Source organism: Pseudorca crassidens, chromosome 9 (genome assembly GCF_039906515.1).
Source record: "Pseudorca crassidens isolate mPseCra1 chromosome 9, mPseCra1.hap1, whole genome shotgun sequence".
Taxonomy (NCBI): domain Eukaryota; kingdom Metazoa; phylum Chordata; class Mammalia; order Artiodactyla; family Delphinidae; genus Pseudorca; species Pseudorca crassidens.
Window position 1 is genome coordinate 44,962,345 of NC_090304.1, and position 18,586 is coordinate 44,980,930.

General features: G+C 40.9%; 1 protein-coding gene and 1 non-coding gene across 2 annotated transcripts; both read left to right on the forward strand.

Moving 5' to 3' along the window:
* The first annotated feature begins 5,343 nt into the window (after positions 1-5,343).
* Positions 5,344-18,113, forward strand: EIF4G2 (eukaryotic translation initiation factor 4 gamma 2). The gene is made up of 23 exons (XM_067751663.1): positions 5,344-5,487; positions 5,616-5,759; positions 7,131-7,195; positions 7,534-7,599; positions 8,260-8,400; positions 8,932-9,034; positions 9,751-9,882; positions 9,972-10,038; positions 10,120-10,271; positions 10,983-11,093; positions 11,273-11,356; positions 11,438-11,536; positions 11,810-11,951; positions 12,042-12,202; positions 12,585-12,698; positions 13,302-13,427; positions 13,585-13,689; positions 13,778-13,993; positions 14,079-14,337; positions 14,670-14,874; positions 15,031-15,242; positions 15,330-15,451; positions 17,285-18,113. The coding sequence occupies exons 1-23, from the start codon at positions 5,344-5,346 to the stop codon at positions 17,348-17,350; spliced, it is 3,036 nt and encodes a 1,011-aa protein (XP_067607764.1). The 3' UTR covers positions 17,351-18,113.
* Positions 12,751-12,893, forward strand: LOC137231376 (small nucleolar RNA SNORD97). Its single transcript, XR_010946498.1, has one exon. It is a non-coding gene; the product is annotated as a small nucleolar RNA SNORD97 (small nucleolar RNA).
* Positions 18,114-18,586: the final 473 nt, after the last annotated feature.

Genomic DNA, 18,586 nt, shown 5'->3' on the forward strand with positions numbered 1-18,586 from the left:
TGTCTGAAGAATAGAAGAAAAAAGGCCAGTGTGACTAAAGCAGAGAGGTCAAGGAGGAATATGGTAGGAGACAAGGTCAGAGTGATAGTCAAGGGCTGGATCATGTAAGGCTTTGCAGGCCACAATGAGAGTTTGGATCTTACTGTGGATGTAATGTATATCCATGATCAAGGGCTTTAAGCACAAGCGGTGTTATCTGATTGACATTTTTAAAAGATGACAGGCTTGTGGGTAGAAAACATAGTGGAGAGTGAGAGATGAAGTTGAGAGACCAGTTAGGGGGCTATTGAAGTAATCCAGACTAGAGATAAAGGTGGTTAGATTCAAGTGACAGCAAGGTAGATCAAGAGAAGTGGACCAACTTAAGATATATTTTGGAGATATAGCCAATAGAATTTCTGATGAATTAGATACAGGAGATGAGAGACAGAGGAATTAAGAATGATTCATAGGTTTGGGGCCTTAGCAACTGGCAGATGGTGATCAATGGGGAAAACTATTCTGAACATGTTAAATTTGAAATGCCTATTATATATCCAAGGGGAAATTTCAGTAGGCAATTTGATATATATCTATAGCTTGCATGGGGCGGGGTGGGAATGAATCAGAGATGAAGATATGAATTTGGAAATCATCATCATATGAATGGTATTTACAGTCATAGGACAGATGAATTACCTAGGGAGAAAGTACTCAGAGGGAAGATAAGGCCCAGAATAAATTCTTGGATACTTTAATATTTAGAGGTCAAGCAGAGGAGGAGAAGCCAGCAGAGACAGCTGAATTGGTGAAGGAGCCAATGAGGTAGGAGGAAATCCTGGAAAGTGTAAAGTCATGGAAGCCAAGAGAAAAAGGAATGAATAAATGTCAAAAAGATAATATGGACAAATATTTTCTCAGCTCCTGCTATGTGCAAAGAACTCTATTCGAAGTGCAAGAGAAGTGTTCCCCATTTCAATGGCCTTACAATTTTGGAAGGGAGATAAAAGTAAGCCCCATAAAAATACTGCAGTACATAGCCTTCTAACTGACCTCCTATCTCCAGATTTGCCTTTCAATCCATTCTACATAAGCCACAAGGTTAATTTCCCTAAAACAGCACTCTGATCAATTACAACTGATCAACTTTAAACCAAAACTAGAGGTCTGATCAGCTCAAGAACTTTCTTTGCCCATATAGTCAGTCCTAAATCATCATTCTGGCATTCAAGGAAGGATGGCCCCAGCCTCATCCCCTATTATCCCTTTATGAAACCTTACAGCATTTTTTCTTGGTTGTTCAGTTTAGCATTGATTCTACCCTTTCCTGCCCTTGTATGTAATTGGTGTATATATCTTTTCTTCATCTAGATTGTGAGCTCTTTGAAAACAGGGATTAAGCCCAAGCTCCTTGCCTAGCCATTAGTAGATTAACTCATTAGCCTTATTTTTTTCTGCCAAGTAGAAAAAGACCACCAAATTTTGGTCATATGTTATAGAACATGGATGTTATAATGGAGCAAAATTTGAGTACTGTAGAACTAGATTATGAATAACAAAAAATGGAGAAGGGATGTGTCTAGAAACAGGGAAGTAGTCTGAAACCAGATTACAAAGGGTCTCTTATGCCAAACTAAGGGGTCCCTATGTTATTCTCTTAGGGGAGACCCCCTGAGGTTTTTGAGCAGGGTACTTAAATACTCATATCGGTGCTTCAGAAATGAAATAGTAAAGGGGATAAATAAGGATGGCCTCAAAATTGCAAGCAATGGAGCGCTAGTGGGAATGAATTTTTGGAGGCAGCAACACCAGCCTAACTGGCTCTGTGAGAGACCACTGGGTGTCTGGGAGTGGTGAAAAACAAGGCCAATAGAAGAGGTAGGGTAGGGCCAGCAGATGAAGGGTCTGAAAGCCAGGCAAAGCCATATGAAATGGGATCCCTGGGTTCTAATACCTGTTTCCCTACTTGGGCAAAGTCTTTTACTGTTTCCAGAGTCCAGTTTTCTTTTCCTAGGTTTTTTTTCAGCAGTAAATGTTATCATTTCTATAATACTCTGAACTGCTACAGTGTTTCTCAAAACTTCACTGCACATTAGAGTTACTTGGAGAGCTTTAAAAGCTGTTGATGCTGGATCCGACTCTGAGAGATTCGGACTTATCTGGTCTTGGATGCAGCCAAGGCATGGAGAGTTTTAAAAGGTTCCCCCAGGTGATTCTACTGTGCAGCCGAGGTTGAGATCAAACTGATGTAGAAAGTAGTGAAGCACTAAGATTCTTTTAAGCATGGTAGTAATATGCTGGGGAAAAAAGTGTTTTAAGGAAGACTAATATGAGTATACAGCATAGAGGGAAAAGACTATAGAACAACCAGAATTTTTCAATAATTCAGGAGGAACAGTTACTAAGGCCTACATTAGCATGCAAGCAATGACACTGTAGGAAAGCAGATGTATGTAGGAAGAAGATGATTTAGAGGGAAGTAACACTGGGACTCAATAATAAATTGAATGTTATACCTGATCAAAGTTTCTAGTATAGAAGAATAGTGGAATCCTTGGCAAAACTAAAATAGTTGTGAAGCAGTTGGATAATCAATATTATTGACAATAAAGTAACTGACATTAAGTAATTACTACATCAGGGACTATGCTATGGGCTTTATATATATTATCTTATTTAATCTTTACAACAACTCTGTAAATACAGTTATTCCCATTTTATAGATTCAGAAACTAAGAAGAGAGAGTAGTTAAACTTGCCCAAAGTCACACAGTAAGTGGTAGAGAAGGTATTTGAACTAGCTGGTCTGCTCCTTTTCCTTGTAATAGGAAGATGGTCAGTTAATACTGAGTCTGTTGAATTTGAATAAATAACAACAAAAAAAGAAAAATGGCTATAGAGGCCACACAGGAACATAAATGAGTGAATAAAGTCAGATTTCACTATGGTGGAATGAAGAGAAAACATCTAGATGAGGCAGTCACTACTCAGCTATACTTGAATGTTGCCCTTTTGGAATTTCAGGCCCAGTATTGCCATATTTTAAGATTTTTCATGAAAAGATGGAAATCTAGATTTGTATGTAAAATCTCCTAAAATTTCAATGTCAACTAATTCAACTGTTTAAAACTACTGTATGGCCTAGACTAAATATGGCTGCAAGTTTGTATCTCCGATAAATAGGCTGTTAGAAACTCAGAATTGAAGACAGTAAGAGATCTGGGCTGGAGATGTATGATTGGGGAACCCTTAAGCACAGAGAAGATAATAACCAGCATTTGACATTATTAATTAAACTAATGCAAATATCTATAAGTTAACAAGTCAGTCAGTCCTCTAAGAGCTTCACAATCCTTAGAAAACTGACATAAAATGTAAGTGTTAAAATGAGCAGATTGAAGTGGGTGTATTTAAAATTCAATTTTCTATAAACTAAAAGCTAAATTCCAGATGACTTGAATTTTCATACATCCATGATGTGATGGAAATATTTCAAAATGTGAATATCTGCGCCGCCCACTGATTGAAAAGTAATTGAAAGATTGTGTTTTATCCGTATTTCTACTTTATTGCTCTTAGCCCAATTTCTCACATACACTCATACCTGCAAAGCCCATAGCATAGGGGGTTCACAATTAGCAAAAATTATATAAAACCTCTTTTATTTTTAATTATTGAGTTTCAAGTTCCTCAATTAGAAGACCATCCAGGTTTTATGATTCAGTAAATACTCTCTTTGAAGTCTAACCTAGAATAGTTTTTGAACACTATTCTTTCTATCAGATTAATGTATTATCAATCATGAAGAATGTAAGCCAGTTATGTCAAAATATCACATATATATGAAAGCTTCTTTGCAAACTGTAAAGCCCTACAGAAATTATTTTAAAATATTATTCTGCTGTTATTTTTGAAGCTAAAAGGGTCCTGAAATTACAAAGTTGTACTTCTTGTATTTGAAACACAATTTTTGCCTTTCCTAAAAATAGTTTCCTTTTTAAAAAAAATTTTTTTTACATGTAACTAACTCCAAGGGTGAGAATATCTTTTCAGTTGTTAAAGTTCAAGTGAACTTGACTTGATAGCAATAATTTTAGAAAAATATAATAATGAGGGGGAATGATCAGCCTAACACACTGGCAAAGAGCTAAAGATCCTGGAATTGTGTTAGAAACCTTCAGGGCCCACCACACCCTTCAACAATCAGGTGTAAATGTCCTAGGAAAAACTGGCACCTCGGTTGAAAATCGTATTGAGGAGTAGGTACTTTCAACCCCAAAGCTGTTGACATGTCAAACAGGTTTGAATCCTTGGAAATCCTGCCCTTTGTTGGACACTTTCTTTAAACGTCATCCACGTTAAAACACCCCTCCACACACACACAGTTTCTTCCTTTAGATTACACATTATATCAAGAACTATATTCAAGATGAAGATGGAGACATTTCTGTTAAGTATATGGAAATATGACTCCATTTTTGTATAGCTAAAATGTCGCATACGATGGAATACTTCATTTTACTGCAACTCTCCCTTAAAATATTAGCCGAGAAGTATAAATAGTGCAACCTGCCGGCTTTGAAAAGCCTAATCCTATTTGTTAGGATGGACCTTCTGTAAAATGGAAATATACGGCTGTCAGTCTTCAAAGTGCTTAAAAAACAAACAAATCAGGAGCTGGCAATTGAAATCCTCCAGACTCCCGCCCTCCGCAAACACTTCTTCCAAAGAATTCTGGTATATTCTAGGTCTTCCTCCGTGACCGCTGGCAGGACATTCCTTTGGGAAAAGCTGCTTCTTTAGTGAGGTACAAAGACAATAAACCCCTTCCTTTCATCCCTTTCTCATTCACTCAGCAGGGGGTGGAATCAATAGGGAACTGAATGAAGCTCTTTTAACGCTTGGAGATGAATCGTCTTTTCTCCTGAACTCTACTCTCCCGGCTCCCCGACCTAAAGGCTGCCGAAGCCGAGCACCTGGAGACCAACGATTCCCGGCGCAGCGCCGCGGGGGCGCCAGGCCTTAGCCCTACAGGCCCGTCCCAGGGAGGCCCAGCCTGCGAGGGGCAATCTCGGCTCCTCGGGGGCGCTAGGAAAAGCAGAGCTCGCACACGCCAAGGACAGGGTCGGGTGGAAGGGCGAGCTTCCTTCCCACATTCCCGGTGAGAAAACGAGGTAGAGGGGCTGGGGGGCTGTATATCTCGAGCATGGGATAGAGGCTCCAGGAACAAAGAGACAGGAGGAAGACAAGGCAGCCACACCAACGCAGACTCAAAGGGCTCTAGGACTTTACGCAAATGGGCAGCAACCCGACGATGCTCAGTTCCCCTTACGCCACTGGCCTGGCCTCAGAGCCTTCGCGAATATGGCTTTGCGCACTGCGGAGGGGCTGCGCCGCAACCGAGCTTGGCCCTGTGGCTCCTCCCCGCCGCCCTGCGCTGATTGGCGGCAGACAGAAGCCGGGTCGCTGATTGGGTGGCAAAGGAGCCATTCGGGGCGGCTCTGGTGGGTTCGGCTGCCCTAGAGTGATAAGTTCGGGTTCAGACACGCCTCAGCGCCAGCAGCGAGTCGGAGCTCTATGGAGGTGGCGGCGAGAATCGGGCGGTGGCTGCAGCAGCGACTGTTTTGAGCTGAGAGTTTCAAGCCAGTCCCGACTCCTTCCTCCCCCTTCCCTCCCCCTTTTTTGTTTTCCGTTCCCTTCCCCGTCCCTTCCCCGCCCGTCCCCGACGACCGGATCCTGAGGAGGCAGCTGCAGCGGCAGCTGCTGAGTTCTCGGTGAAGGTGAGTGGAGCCGCTGCCGCCGGCGCCGCCGCCGAGTGAAGCGCTCTAAGATGGCCGCCGCCCCTGCCCGCTTCTTCTCGAGCGGTACAAAATGGCGGTCGCAGGCGGAACCGGGCGGGGCGACCCCTTTCTAGTGTTTCCTTCGCGCTTCGGGCACCTGAAAATTCTTCCCCTTTGTTCTCCCTTCCCGTTGCTGACGGAGTAGAAGGAACTTGGCGGCCCCGGGACGTCTTTGTGGTTGTCGGTGGCCGTCCCCCGCGGAGCCGGAGCCCGGGCGCGGGTGTGCTCCGACGGGGAGAGCGTGGCGGGGCGGTGCGAGCTGGGGGGGAGGGACGCGGGCCGGCGGGGAGGGCCCGGCCGTTGGCGCGGGACCAGCCGAGGCGGAGGAGTCCCGGAGCCCGGCCTCCCGGCGGGGAGGAGGTGTATGAGGCCCGGGGCCGGCGGGGAGCGGCCGGGCTGCCCTTGCTGGAGAAGCGAAGGGCCTGCCTGGCGAGCCCTGCCTGCGACGGGAGAGGGGAGGGAAGCGAAGGTTTTTGAGTTTTTGTCGGGTGGGGAGGGAGCAGCGAGGCGGCTGTCAGTTCCTCGGGGATTTATGGGTGGGAGGGGGCTGCTGGAGGCGGCGGGTGGGAAGGCGTCCGCCTTCCTGCCTGAGAACAAAGAGCCGGGCCGCGGGGGCGGCCTCCACTCCTCCCCGAGGCTTGCCCGCGGCGGCTTCGCGAGAGGCTGTCGGAAGCACTTCCCTAACTCGGGCCTGGGTGGGAGGAATCCACTGCTCTTTTGTTCCCAGGAAAGGAAAAAATGGGGCGGAGGTTCCTGCTGCCATGTTGTGGTCCCGGTCTTCTGACGGGCCCTGTGCGCCCAGTTAAGAGTGAACAGTGGGGAAAGCCGTCTTCAGTTACCCCTTAGTGTAGTGTAGTTCGTTGTTGAGGCAGTGAAAACTTAAAACTGTTTTCCCAGGACGTGCCCGTCTTGTTAAGAGTTAGATTGTCTGTTACTGATCTCAGTGCCCAGCTGTAAAGGAGGTAGAATGTGGCTTTCTTAAGGATTGGTTCTTAGCATTTGAGAGGTTCTTACATTTCTATGTAGGCACTTCCTTGCGTTCTTGAACACGAGAATTTCCAGGTGGTAAACAAAATAAAATTTTATTGTCCATTTGTGTTTCGAGTACATTCTATTTTAGTCTTACGAGATCTGCAATGCAGTGTAAGGTCAATCAACTGCAGTGTCAGGCTCTGAAATAAATTGTAATTGAAGTGGGTTTACAGATTTGTATGATAGTGTCTAATTTTGGTGCTCTTTCTCATTCTAGGTTTTTCATTTCTCCCATCCCCTTCCCTCCCCACCCCATCCATTAATATTATTCTTTTGAAGATTCTTCGTTGTCAAGCCGCCAAAGTGGAGAGTGCGATTGCAGAAGGGGGTGCTTCTCGTTTCAGGTATGTGTAGATTTATTTTGGCAATTATTGTGACAAGACTAATCACAAAACCAAAGGAATAACCACACCAAGTAATTCTGATTTAATTGTGCTGCAGGTTTAATTTATAATGTGCAGTGTACATTTTTTTTAAAGCCCTAAAATTGTCATTGTTTTCTATTTACTATCTGAAGAATAAATGTAATTAATTACTTGGGTTTCCATTGGGCCTAAGTTCAGTCTTCATCTGTGGTGTCATTACTGAAATGCAGAATAATTAAAGAGATCCTTTATCTTTTTTGAGTGAAATATACTTGGGGTATACTTTTTTTTTAAAAAAAAGTTTTTCTGTTAAATAGTGCTTCTTCGGGCGGAGGAGGAAGTAGGGGTGCACCTCAGCACTATCCCAAGACTGCTGGCAACAGGTATAGTAAACATGTGAAAAGAATGACTTCTGTAAATAACAGATTTAGGTTAATGGTGTTTCTAATGCATTACAGCATAGTTAATAAGGCATCAGGAATCCTATCTTAACGGGTATGATTTCTGTTACATGTCCTAAAATTAGAATATCAGTTCTTAATTATTTCTTAGCCAAACCATCTAATATGAGTTGATATTCTCAACTGCTATTTTATCCTGTTACACTTCGGATTACTTTCACTGATGTTGTTTCTGAAGCCAGCCATTATTGTCCATTACTAAATTGTGGTAGTAAATCTGTATGCGTATAACATGGTCATGAAACATTAGAAGATGTTGGTTCTTGTGGTGTGGCTCCTGGACCAGCAACACTGGCATCACCTGGGAGCTTAGAAATGCAAATTATCGGGCCTTACCCCAGACCCACTAAAGCAGAAACTGGGGTGGGCCTAGGAATCGTTTAACAAGCCCTTCAGGTGATTCTGATATGCAATATTGTTTGAGAACCACTGATTGTGAGTTGCTTAGTTGTAAGGGAAGTTGAGAAAAACCTAAACTGTTTTTTCTGTTTAGAAGGATTTCTGATCTGTATGACATTTGATATGTGAGTGGATGCTATGTTTCAAGTTGTCTTAATCTTTATTTTCCTAATTTTTTACTAGCGAGTTCCTGGGGAAAACCCCAGGGCAAAACGCTCAGAAATGGATTCCTGCACGAAGCACTAGACGAGATGACAACTCCGCAGCAAACAACTCCGCAAATGAAAAAGAACGACATGATGCAATCTTCAGGAAAGTAAGAGGGTAAGTTTATTGGGGCTGTTTTGTCCTTTAAATAAAAGGAGGGAAGAAATGGATTAACTGTGTTTCTTTTGTGTGTGTGCTATATTACTTAGAAGGCAATGTTCATGCCCTAAGTCTATTTTAATGAATGCCAGTGTTGACAGTTTTAAGCTGAAAATTGACACATCAGTGTTTTGGGGCTCAGTTAGTTGCTTTCAGTCATTGGATTAAAATGCACAAGCCCATTGTGCTGACATTTCATATGCCTGCTGTGTAACTAGTGATGCACAGAACATAACGGTTTTAGCTCCTGGATCTAGCCTTGGTTTTGAGGATGAGTTTCTTGTCCAACAGCTGGGGACCCTCCAATTAGGTAGATATATTTTAAATAACAGGTTTATTTCAACTTTGGTTAGATGGGTTAAGAAGAACATGTCTTGATATTAAAGGGGAAAGTGATGGGGAAAAAAATGAACATAATTTAAAGGCGATTTTCAACTAAATAATTCCTTGTGTGTTGGCTGATACCTAGTCTGAATCCTCTTTTCCTAGCATACTAAATAAGCTTACTCCTGAGAAGTTTGACAAGCTATGCCTTGAGCTCCTCAATGTGGGTGTAGAGTCTAAACTCATCCTTAAAGGGGTCATACTGCTGGTAAGTTAAATAAGTTGGCTTAATAACCGAAAGGGAGAGGAAAAGATTTAACCCAGGTTGGGGTGTGTGTGTGTGTGTTGTTGTTTTTTACATTTGCATTATTGCTTAAAACTGAGGTGTGAGTTACACATTAGATGTATGTATCTCTGCACACTGGTGGGGTTTTTTTTTTTTTTTAAGAAAAGCACTAACTTTTAATGGTATCAGACTTAAGAGGTCATTTTAAATTGTATGTGTTGTGTTGCAGGGTTAATTGGGTTATTAGGCTATTAAGGGGGGTTTTGCTTTGTTTTTCCTTATGTGAAAAATGCCATATTTTGGTTTTGGAAATGAGTTTTATGATAGTTGATGTGATTCTAGCATCTGTTTATAGTTTTTCCAAGATAATTTCAACTCCTGAAGGGGGAGGGTTTTGCTAATATGAGATCTGTGTAATTAGACGACTTTGGTACACTGCAATAGCTTACAAAATGTAAGTGCTTATATTTTTCTAGGCTGTGTACTAAAGCACTTTACATGCCTCACCTGATTTAGTGTACACAATAAGCCTTACACAAGAGAGATGTTCTTATTCCCAGGTTACGGATGAGGCATAGAGAATTTGTCAGAAATTTGTGAGATTCAAGATCCTTAAGACTACAAGGAAGTATTAAGTTATAAAGAAAGGTTTTTTTCAAGAGTTGTCATATTTAGTTTTAAAAAGTCATTTATTTCAGATTGTGGACAAAGCCCTAGAAGAGCCAAAGTATAGCTCACTGTATGCTCAGCTATGTCTGCGATTGGCAGAAGATGCACCAAACTTTGATGGCCCAGCAGCAGAGGGTCAGCCAGGACAGAAGCAAAGCACAGTAAGTGGTAGTGTTTGCTTGCTTATTTAAAGTTGATCTGAAAGGTTTCATTAGCAAGCCCTGACAAAAGCGTCTTTTGTTTCCAATAGACATTCAGACGCCTCCTAATTTCCAAATTACAAGATGAATTTGAAAACCGAACCAGAAATGTTGATGGTGAGAATTTGTTTGGTACTATGTAGTACTGTATATGTTCAACTTAATTCTGAATGTTGACTTTATTCTTTCTTATTTCAGTCTATGATAAGCGTGAAAATCCCCTCCTCCCCGAGGAGGAGGAACAGAGAGCCATTGCTAAGATCAAGATGTTGGGGAACATCAAATTCATTGGAGAACTTGGAAAGCTTGATCTTATTCATGAATCTATCCTTCATAAGTGCATCAAAACAGTAAGTATGAGTGGGAATGTAAGCTTATATTAATCACTGGGTACACCGTTATTTGGGGGAAATGAGTCAATTATAATTTATAACTTTGCCATTTGAGAGTATTGGTAGGCTAAATATTTTAGATTGCCAGCAAAATTGTTATTTAAATGTTGTAAATATGCAGTGTGTTTTGCGAGGTAGGGGTAGAACTGATTGCCTACCTATGTGTAAGTTGCTCAGTTTGGAGGGATGTCTTCAACAGAAACCAGATAAAGAGTTCTGTACTAGACACTGTAGGAACTATGAGTCAATGCAAACTTAAGGGAAAGTGCTACATCTAAACCAAGAAGGATTTATTTTTATTTTTTAAATTATTTTATTTATTTTTGGCTGTGTCGGGTCTTTGTTGCTGTGTGCGGGCTTTCTCTAGTTGGGGTGAGCAGGGGCTACTCTTCATAGAGGTGTGCAGGCTTTTCATTGCGGTGGCTTCTCTTGTTGCAGACCACACGCTCTAGGCACTTGGGCTTCAGTAGTTGTGGCTTTAGGGTTCTAGAGCACAAGCTCAGTAGTTGTGGCGCATGGGCTTAGTTGCTCCGCGGCATGTGGGATCTTCCCAGACCAGGGCTCGAACCCTTGTCCCCTGCATTGGCAGGCGAATTCTTAACCACTGCGCCACCAGGGAAGCCCCCCAAGAAGGATTTATAAACATGTGACATTTGTTTCTTTTGGTAGCTTTTGGAAAAAAAGAAGAGAGTCCAACTCAAAGATATGGGAGAGGATTTGGAGTGCCTCTGTCAGATAATGAGGACAGTGGGACCTAGGTTAGACCATGAACGAGCCAAGGTATGTGTGTTGCTTACAGAAACAGTGTAAGCTTGTCTTGATATTATTCAAATCAAACCTATTTTTGTGATATAGATAGCTATTAGTCATTAGCCTTGATAATACTTAGAAGCCTTAAATAGTATACATTTGCCTTTAGCGTTTTCTTCTAAAAGTGGTTTTTTTCTTTTTTCTTTCAGTCCTTAATGGATCAGTACTTTGCCCGAATGTGCTCCTTGATGTTAAGTAAGGAATTGCCAGCGAGGATTCGTTTCCTGCTGCAGGTAAAACTGGTTTCTTTAGGTATGCTGACTTTCTGTTTAGGAATATTAAAATAATACTTAATAAAACTCTTTATATTAAAGGATACCGTAGAGTTGAGAGAACATCATTGGGTTCCTCGCAAGGCTTTTCTTGACAATGGACCAAAGACGATCAATCAAATCCGTCAAGATGCAGTAAAAGTAAGTTTTGCTTTGTTTTTAATCAAGTGGGTTTTAAGTTTATAATAGCACTAAGACGACCTTAAACTTTTTGAGACTGTCTCATCTTACCAGTAGAGCTTAATGTTTATGGTGTCTTGTATGCCCTTTTGAGAGAAGAAGTTGTTTATAGAAATTATATAAATAGCACTCTTTATAGTCCAGGGAAGTATTTCTAGTTTTCCCAATAGAAGAAGTTTAGTTTTATGTAAAACCATGTTCAGAAATAAGTGTTTATTCACTTTATTTCTGAAGGATCTAGGAGTGTTTATTCCTGCTCCTATGGCTCAAGGGATGAGAAGTGACTTCTTTCTGGAGGGACCGTTCATGCCACCCAGGATGAAAATGGATAGGGACCCACTTGGAGGACTTGCTGATATGTTTGGACAAATGCCAGGTGATTTTGAACAAAATAGTGGTTTGGTTACATTAAAAACTGAGTTTTAACATTTTAATAGTAAAGAGTTCTTCATGTCTGTATTTTAAGGTAGCGGAATTGGTACTGGTCCAGGAGTTATCCAGGATAGATTTTCACCCACCATGGGGCGTCATCGTTCAAATCAACTCTTCAATGGCCATGGGGGACACATCATGCCTCCCACACAATCGCAGTTTGGGGAGATGGGAGGCAAGTTTATGAAAAGCCAGGTAAGAAAACATTTAAGGATGTTTAGGCAACAGGTATTAAATCTTGGAATGTATATGAATAGATTTGCTTTTTTAAAAGGACAGATATTTCAGGTCTAGGAAACCGAAAAACAATGTGTGTTTTTCTAAACCAAATTTATATGTGTGACAGTTATTTCAAACTGGGTAAAATGCTTATCCTTGAGATTAGTAAAGTATTAGTAAAGTCACATCGCTTTATGTAAGTTAGGTTAGATATTTACTCTTCCTGTTTCACCTTTTACTTTCTCTGGGCAAATTCAGTTAAGCTTTTCTATGGCTTGGCCTCATCCCTTTGGTACTTGATTACCATAATTTGTGGACCCCTTTTTATCTAGACTTTCTTTCTCTCTTTCTGAAATAGGGGCTAAGCCAGCTCTACCATAACCAGAGTCAGGGACTCTTATCCCAGCTGCAAGGACAGTCGAAGGATATGCCACCTCGGTTTTCTAAGAAAGGACAGCTTAATGCAGATGAGGTACACTTGCCTATGTTACTTATATACCATAGTTTGTCGATTCAGAAATCTATTGCCCGATGATTATAAAAAGACGCGTTATTAAGAGGACTTAATGCTGGAATCCTTTACCTTCTTTCTCTCTTTTCTGTACTATTTTTTCTTTCTTTGGATGTCCAGCATCCTATGAGTGAAGATTATGAGATATGAGGGCAAATGTCTTAAAAGTCTTCAGTTAGAGCAAGGAAAATGGTTGATGAGATTTTTATTGTGACTTCCCAGCAAATAGAATGACTTAGAATAAAGTAAAATGTTTTCTAAACTTTTAATTAAATTTTCTGGGTTTTAATATTTTAGTGATGCTAATCCTTCGAGAATTCTGGTATAAGATTTATAACAGTATTTTATTTTTGTGTGCATCAGATCTTTAGTTTTCTTGCCAGAAATTAAACCTAATAACATGGAGTAACCTGTTTAGTTATTTAAGATACTTAAATTTCTGCCATAGATTCTATCATGCTTGTGTATGCTGAATTAACTTTAGGATGTTGGAGTGTTGCATTCAGTATGTTAGCTAACTGCTTGTTAACTTGGATATCTGTTCTGATTTGTTCGCAATTCTAGATTAGCCTGAGGCCTGCTCAGTCTTTCCTAATGAATAAAAATCAAGTGCCAAAGCTTCAGCCCCAGATAACTATGATTCCTCCCAGTGCACAACCACCGCGCACTCAAACACCACCTCTGGGACAGGTATGCACTGTAGCATGACAGTGTTTTCTGTCATTCCAGTACTTTCTGAAGATGTCTGAAGGCTGCTTTTTAATGTCTTCTCTCTTAACTTCATAAGCTCCTTTTTAGTAATAAAAAAATATTAAACATTCATATCTACCATTTTGCTGTTTTTTAGACACCTCAGCTTGGTCTCAAAACTAATCCACCACTTATTCAGGAAAAGCCTGCCAAGACCAGTAAAAAGCCACCACCGTCAAAGGAAGAACTGCTTAAATTGACCGTAAGTCTCAAATAATCCCATAGTCTGGTTCATGGAGTGTATTTGAGATAGGAAAACTCTAAAGATATTTGGACTTTGTTCTTTTCAGGAAACTGTTGTAACCGAATATCTGAATAGTGGAAATGCAAACGAAGCTGTCAATGGTGTAAGAGAGATGAGGGCTCCTAAACACTTTCTCCCCGAGATGTTAAGCAAAGTAATCATCCTGTCACTAGACAGAAGTGATGAAGATAAAGAAAAAGCAAGTTCTTTGATCAGTTTACTCAAACAGGAGGGGATAGCCACAAGTGACAACTTCATGCAGGTAGAATACTTTCCGGATTCCATAAGAACTCTTGCCTTTCAAATTTGGAAACTAATAAAACTGACTGTTATATATTCCTTCTAAGGCTTTCCTGAATGTATTGGACCAGTGCCCCAAACTGGAGGTTGACATCCCCTTGGTGAAATCATATTTAGCACAGTTTGCAGCTCGTGCTATTATTTCGGAGCTGGTGAGCATTTCAGAACTAGCTCAACCACTGGAAAGTGGCACCCATTTTCCTCTCTTCTTACTTTGTCTTCAGCAATTAGCTAAATTACAAGATCGAGAATGGTTAACAGAGCTTTTCCAACAAAGCAAGGTCAATATGCAGAAAATGCTCCCAGGTAAGAGAATGCTGGGGATTTTTTTTGTTTATTTTTAATACTAAATCTGGGGATTCCTTAGTACCCTGAGTGAATTTATATAGGTCAGTGTGATTATCCTGTCCAGATAACAATAAGCATTCCCACAGACAGACTTTGTCTTTATAAAAAGAAGAGGTTATTATGATTTAACTATTTTCATTTGGTCCAAATACTGGGTTTCCTTTGCTAGGTTAGTTCCTTATTATTTTACATGAATCTTGTGCATTTGGAAAATCATTTGTAGAGCAGTTTTCTAGACCAACATAGGTAAAATGAACTACCTGATGATGGGAATGGCTTTGTCTCTTCAGAAATTGATCAGAATAAGGACCGCATGTTGGAGATCTTGGAAGGAAAGGGACTGAGTTTCTTATTCCCACTCCTCAAATTGGAGAAGGAACTGTTAAAGCAAATAAAGTTGGATCCATCTCCTCAAACCATATATAAGTGGATTAAAGATAACATCTCTCCCAAACTTCATGTAGATAAAGGATTTGTGAACATCTTAATGACTAGGTAAGATAACAGAGTTGTGGTTTTCTACATTTAGTAGAGAGTAAACCTGTGTTTTGTTTCCTAGAAAAAAGTCTACAAGGCAAGGGACTAAGAATTGTCTGTTTCTTGAGCTAGAAAATTCACTTTGAGGTTCTAACAAGACCTCTTTCTGTGCAGCTTCTTACAGTACATTTCTAGTGAAGTAAACCCACCCAGTGATGAAACAGATTCTTCCTCTGCTCCTTCCAAAGAACAGTTAGAGCAGGAAAAACAACTGCTTCTTTCCTTCAAGCCAGTAATGCAGAAATTCCTTCATGATCACGTTGATCTACAAGTCAGTGCCCTCTATGCTCTTCAGGTGCACTGCTACAATAGCAACTTCCCAAAAGGTGAGAGGACCAACATCAGAAGAATGATGAGTGAGGGGCAATTCTTAAACAGCACACTAAATAATGGGGTTACATTTTGTCTTTTAGGCATGTTACTCCGCTTTTTTGTTCACTTCTATGACATGGAGATTATTGAAGAAGAAGCTTTCTTGGCTTGGAAAGAAGACATAACCCAAGAGTTTCCAGGGAAAGGCAAGGCTTTGTTCCAGGTAAATCTTGAGAGAAATTTGGTTTGCTTTTTCCAGTTGGTATTGTTTTATAATAAGCCTTTTAAAATTGAAATACAAGCAAAATAGTCCTGGTAATTTGTACATACATGTGATTCTTCACTATTAAAAGCTGTGGTAGGGCTTCCCTGGTGGCGCAGTGGTTGAGAGTCTGCCTGCTGATGCAGGGGACACGAGTTCGTGCCCTGGTCCGGGAGGATCCCACATGCCGCGGAGCGGCTGGGCCCGTGAGCCATGGCCACTGGGCCTGCGCGTCCGGAGCCTGTGCTCCGCAACGGGAGAGACCACAACAGTGAGAGGCCCGCGTACCGCAAAGAAAAAAAAAAAAAAAAGCTGTGGTAAAGCAGGCAGTAAGCAAAATGAAGTAAAGCTATGAAATAAAAGGCTTCAATCCTAGTAGTGTCTAAGCTGTTAGATTAGAGGTGGCTAACATTTTTTAGAAGTAAAGCTACTTATAAAGATAGGGTGATTGTACACGATTGGATTGAGACTTTTTTTTTTTGCGGTACGCGGGCCTCTCACTGTTGTGGCCTCTCCCGTTGCGGAGCACAGGCTCCGGACGTGCAGGCTCAGTGGCCATGGCTCACGGGCCCAGCTGCTCTGCGGGATGTGGGATCTTCCCGGACCAGGGAATGAACCCGTGTCCCCTGCATCAGCAGGCGGACTCTCAACCACTGTGCCACCAGGGAAGCCCCTGAGCCATTTTTTTAACTGTCAGTAAACATGAGATTGTTTCTGATTTCTCATACCATGATTTTTTATCTTACTTAGTGGAGTAGAATTCTAGCCATGGGGAAGAACTTGTATGTCAGGGGATTCCACAGCATACGTTAATCATCTGGAAAGTAATTTAAAAGGAAGTTCCAGGTCTGATCCTAGACATTCTGATTTAGTAGGCTTGTGTGTGTTACACAACCCAGGTGATTCTCATACTATTTTTCTAGGGGCCAGGCTTTGAGAAATGCTGGTCTATGGTATCTTTATTCCTAAGGTTCAGGAACTAGTTTCATGAGGATTATCCTCACAGCATTTGTCCGCAGTCTTGTCCTTGGGGAATCTGATCCTACAGGTCCGGGGTGGGGCTGGAGATCTACTGCTCAGAATCTTCTTTGTTGTCCTGTGTGCCTTTCCACCCCCGCCACACACACACCGCATTGCTTATGTATTTAAGTTTGGGAGGAGCCACTGTCCCATATTAAAACAGTCCTGACGTGTCATGGAGTGGTGTCAAAGAACGACACCCAAGTTGACGGTTCCTAAGCAGCTTGTAATCCCAAATCCAAATAATAAGCCATTTTTTTTAAACATCTTTATTGGAACATAATTGCTTTACAGTGTTGTGTTAGTTTCTGCTGTATAACAAAGTGAATTAGCTATATGTATATGTATATCCCCATATCCCCTCCCTCTTGTGTCTCCCTCCCACCCTCCTTATCCCACCCCTCTAGGTGGACACAAAGCACCAAGCCAATCTCCCTGTGCTATGCGGCTCCTTCCCACTAGCTAGCTATTTTACGTTTGGTAGTGTATATACGTCAGTTCTACTCTCTCACTTCATCCCAGCTTACCCTTCCCACTCTGTGTCCTCAAGTCCATTCTCTACGTCTGGGTCTTTATTCCTGTCCTTAAGCCATTCTTTAAAATAACTTACAGCTAATACACAAATGTAGGTTCTGAAGACTGTTTGCAATTACAAAATGTGTGGTACTGTCTAAAACTTCTGTCCTTAGGTAGGTTGTTTGTTCGATCTGGAATAAAAAATTCTGCTATTCTGTCTGTAAGTACTACTTATTTCATTAAATTACAAATTTACAGGTGAATCAGTGGCTAACCTGGCTAGAAACTGCTGAAGAAGAAGAATCAGAGGAAGAAGCTGACTAAAAGAACCAGCCAAAGCCTTAAATTGTGCAAAACATACTGTTGCTATGATGTAACTGCATTTGACCTAACCACTGCGAATATTCATTCCGCTGTAATGTTTTCACAATATTTAAAGCAGAAGCACGTCAGTTAGGATTTCCTTCTGCATAAGGTTTTTTTGTAGTGTAATGTCTTAATCATAGTCTACCATCAAATATTTTAGGAGTATCTTTAATGTTTAGATAGTATATTAGCAGCATGCAATAATTACATCATAAGTTCTCAAGCAGAGGCAGTCTATTGCAAGGACCTTCTTTGCTGCCAGTTATCATAGGCTGTTTTAAGTTAGAAAACTGAATAGCAACACTGAATACTGTAGAAATGCACTTTGCTCAGTAATACTTGAGTTGTTGCAATATTTGATTATCCATTTGGTTGTTACAGAAAAATTCTTAACTGTAATTGATGGTTGTTGCCGTAATAGTATATTGCCTGTATTTCTACCTCTAGTAATGGGCTTTATGTGCTAGATTTTAATATCCTTGAGCCTGGGCAAGTGCACAAGTCTTTTTAAAAGAAACATGGTTTACTTGCACAAAACTGATCAGTTTTGAGAGATCGTAAATGCCCTTGAAGTGGTCTTTGTGGGTGTGAAACAAATGGTGAGAATTTGAATTGGTCCCTCTTATTATAGTATTGAAATTAAGTCTACTTAATTTATCAAGTCATGTTCATGCCCTGATTTTATATACTTGTATCTATCAATAAACATTGTGATACTTGATATAGTTGTGTGACTTTAAGTAGCACCTACAAATTTATGAAGAACTGATAGGTTTTGTTTTGAGATAGGTCTGTCTTGGGAACTTCTAATTCATAATCAGAAATTCACAATTTTCTGATTAGACAGAAAATTCAAGGTGGTTATTCCTCTTTAGGTCATGTTACTGGAAGTAACCAATATACGATTCCTGTAATCAAGGGCAGTGCTGAGAATCACAAGTCTTATGACTTCAAAGGGACGTTGCTAATGCATAACGACAAACTTGGTGACATTTATCTTTTCGTCACCATACTGAACTATGTGGTGAACTGAGAGGTTCATCACCCTCATGGTCAAGACAAGTGTAACAATCCTATCATCATTCTCAGTAATTGTAATTGTTCTGTTTCAAGGAAGGTTCCCCCTTGAAACCCCAGAGTAGCCCAGTAAAACTGGCTCCTTAATCCAACTGAAGCCCTGCATGGAGGTTTAAA

Excerpts from the sequence above, each read along its gene's own strand:
- EIF4G2 (XM_067751663.1), top strand. The coding sequence starts at position 5,344 with ATGGCTTTGCGCACTGCGGAGGGGCTGCGCCGCAACCGAGCTTGGCCC. Across the intron at positions 5,760-7,130 it reads CTGCTGAGTTCTCGGTGAAG|ATTCTTCGTTGTCAAGCCGC; the intron begins GTGAGTGGAGCC and ends ATTCTTTTGAAG. Across the intron at positions 10,272-10,982 it reads TTCATAAGTGCATCAAAACA|CTTTTGGAAAAAAAGAAGAG; the intron begins GTAAGTATGAGT and ends TTCTTTTGGTAG.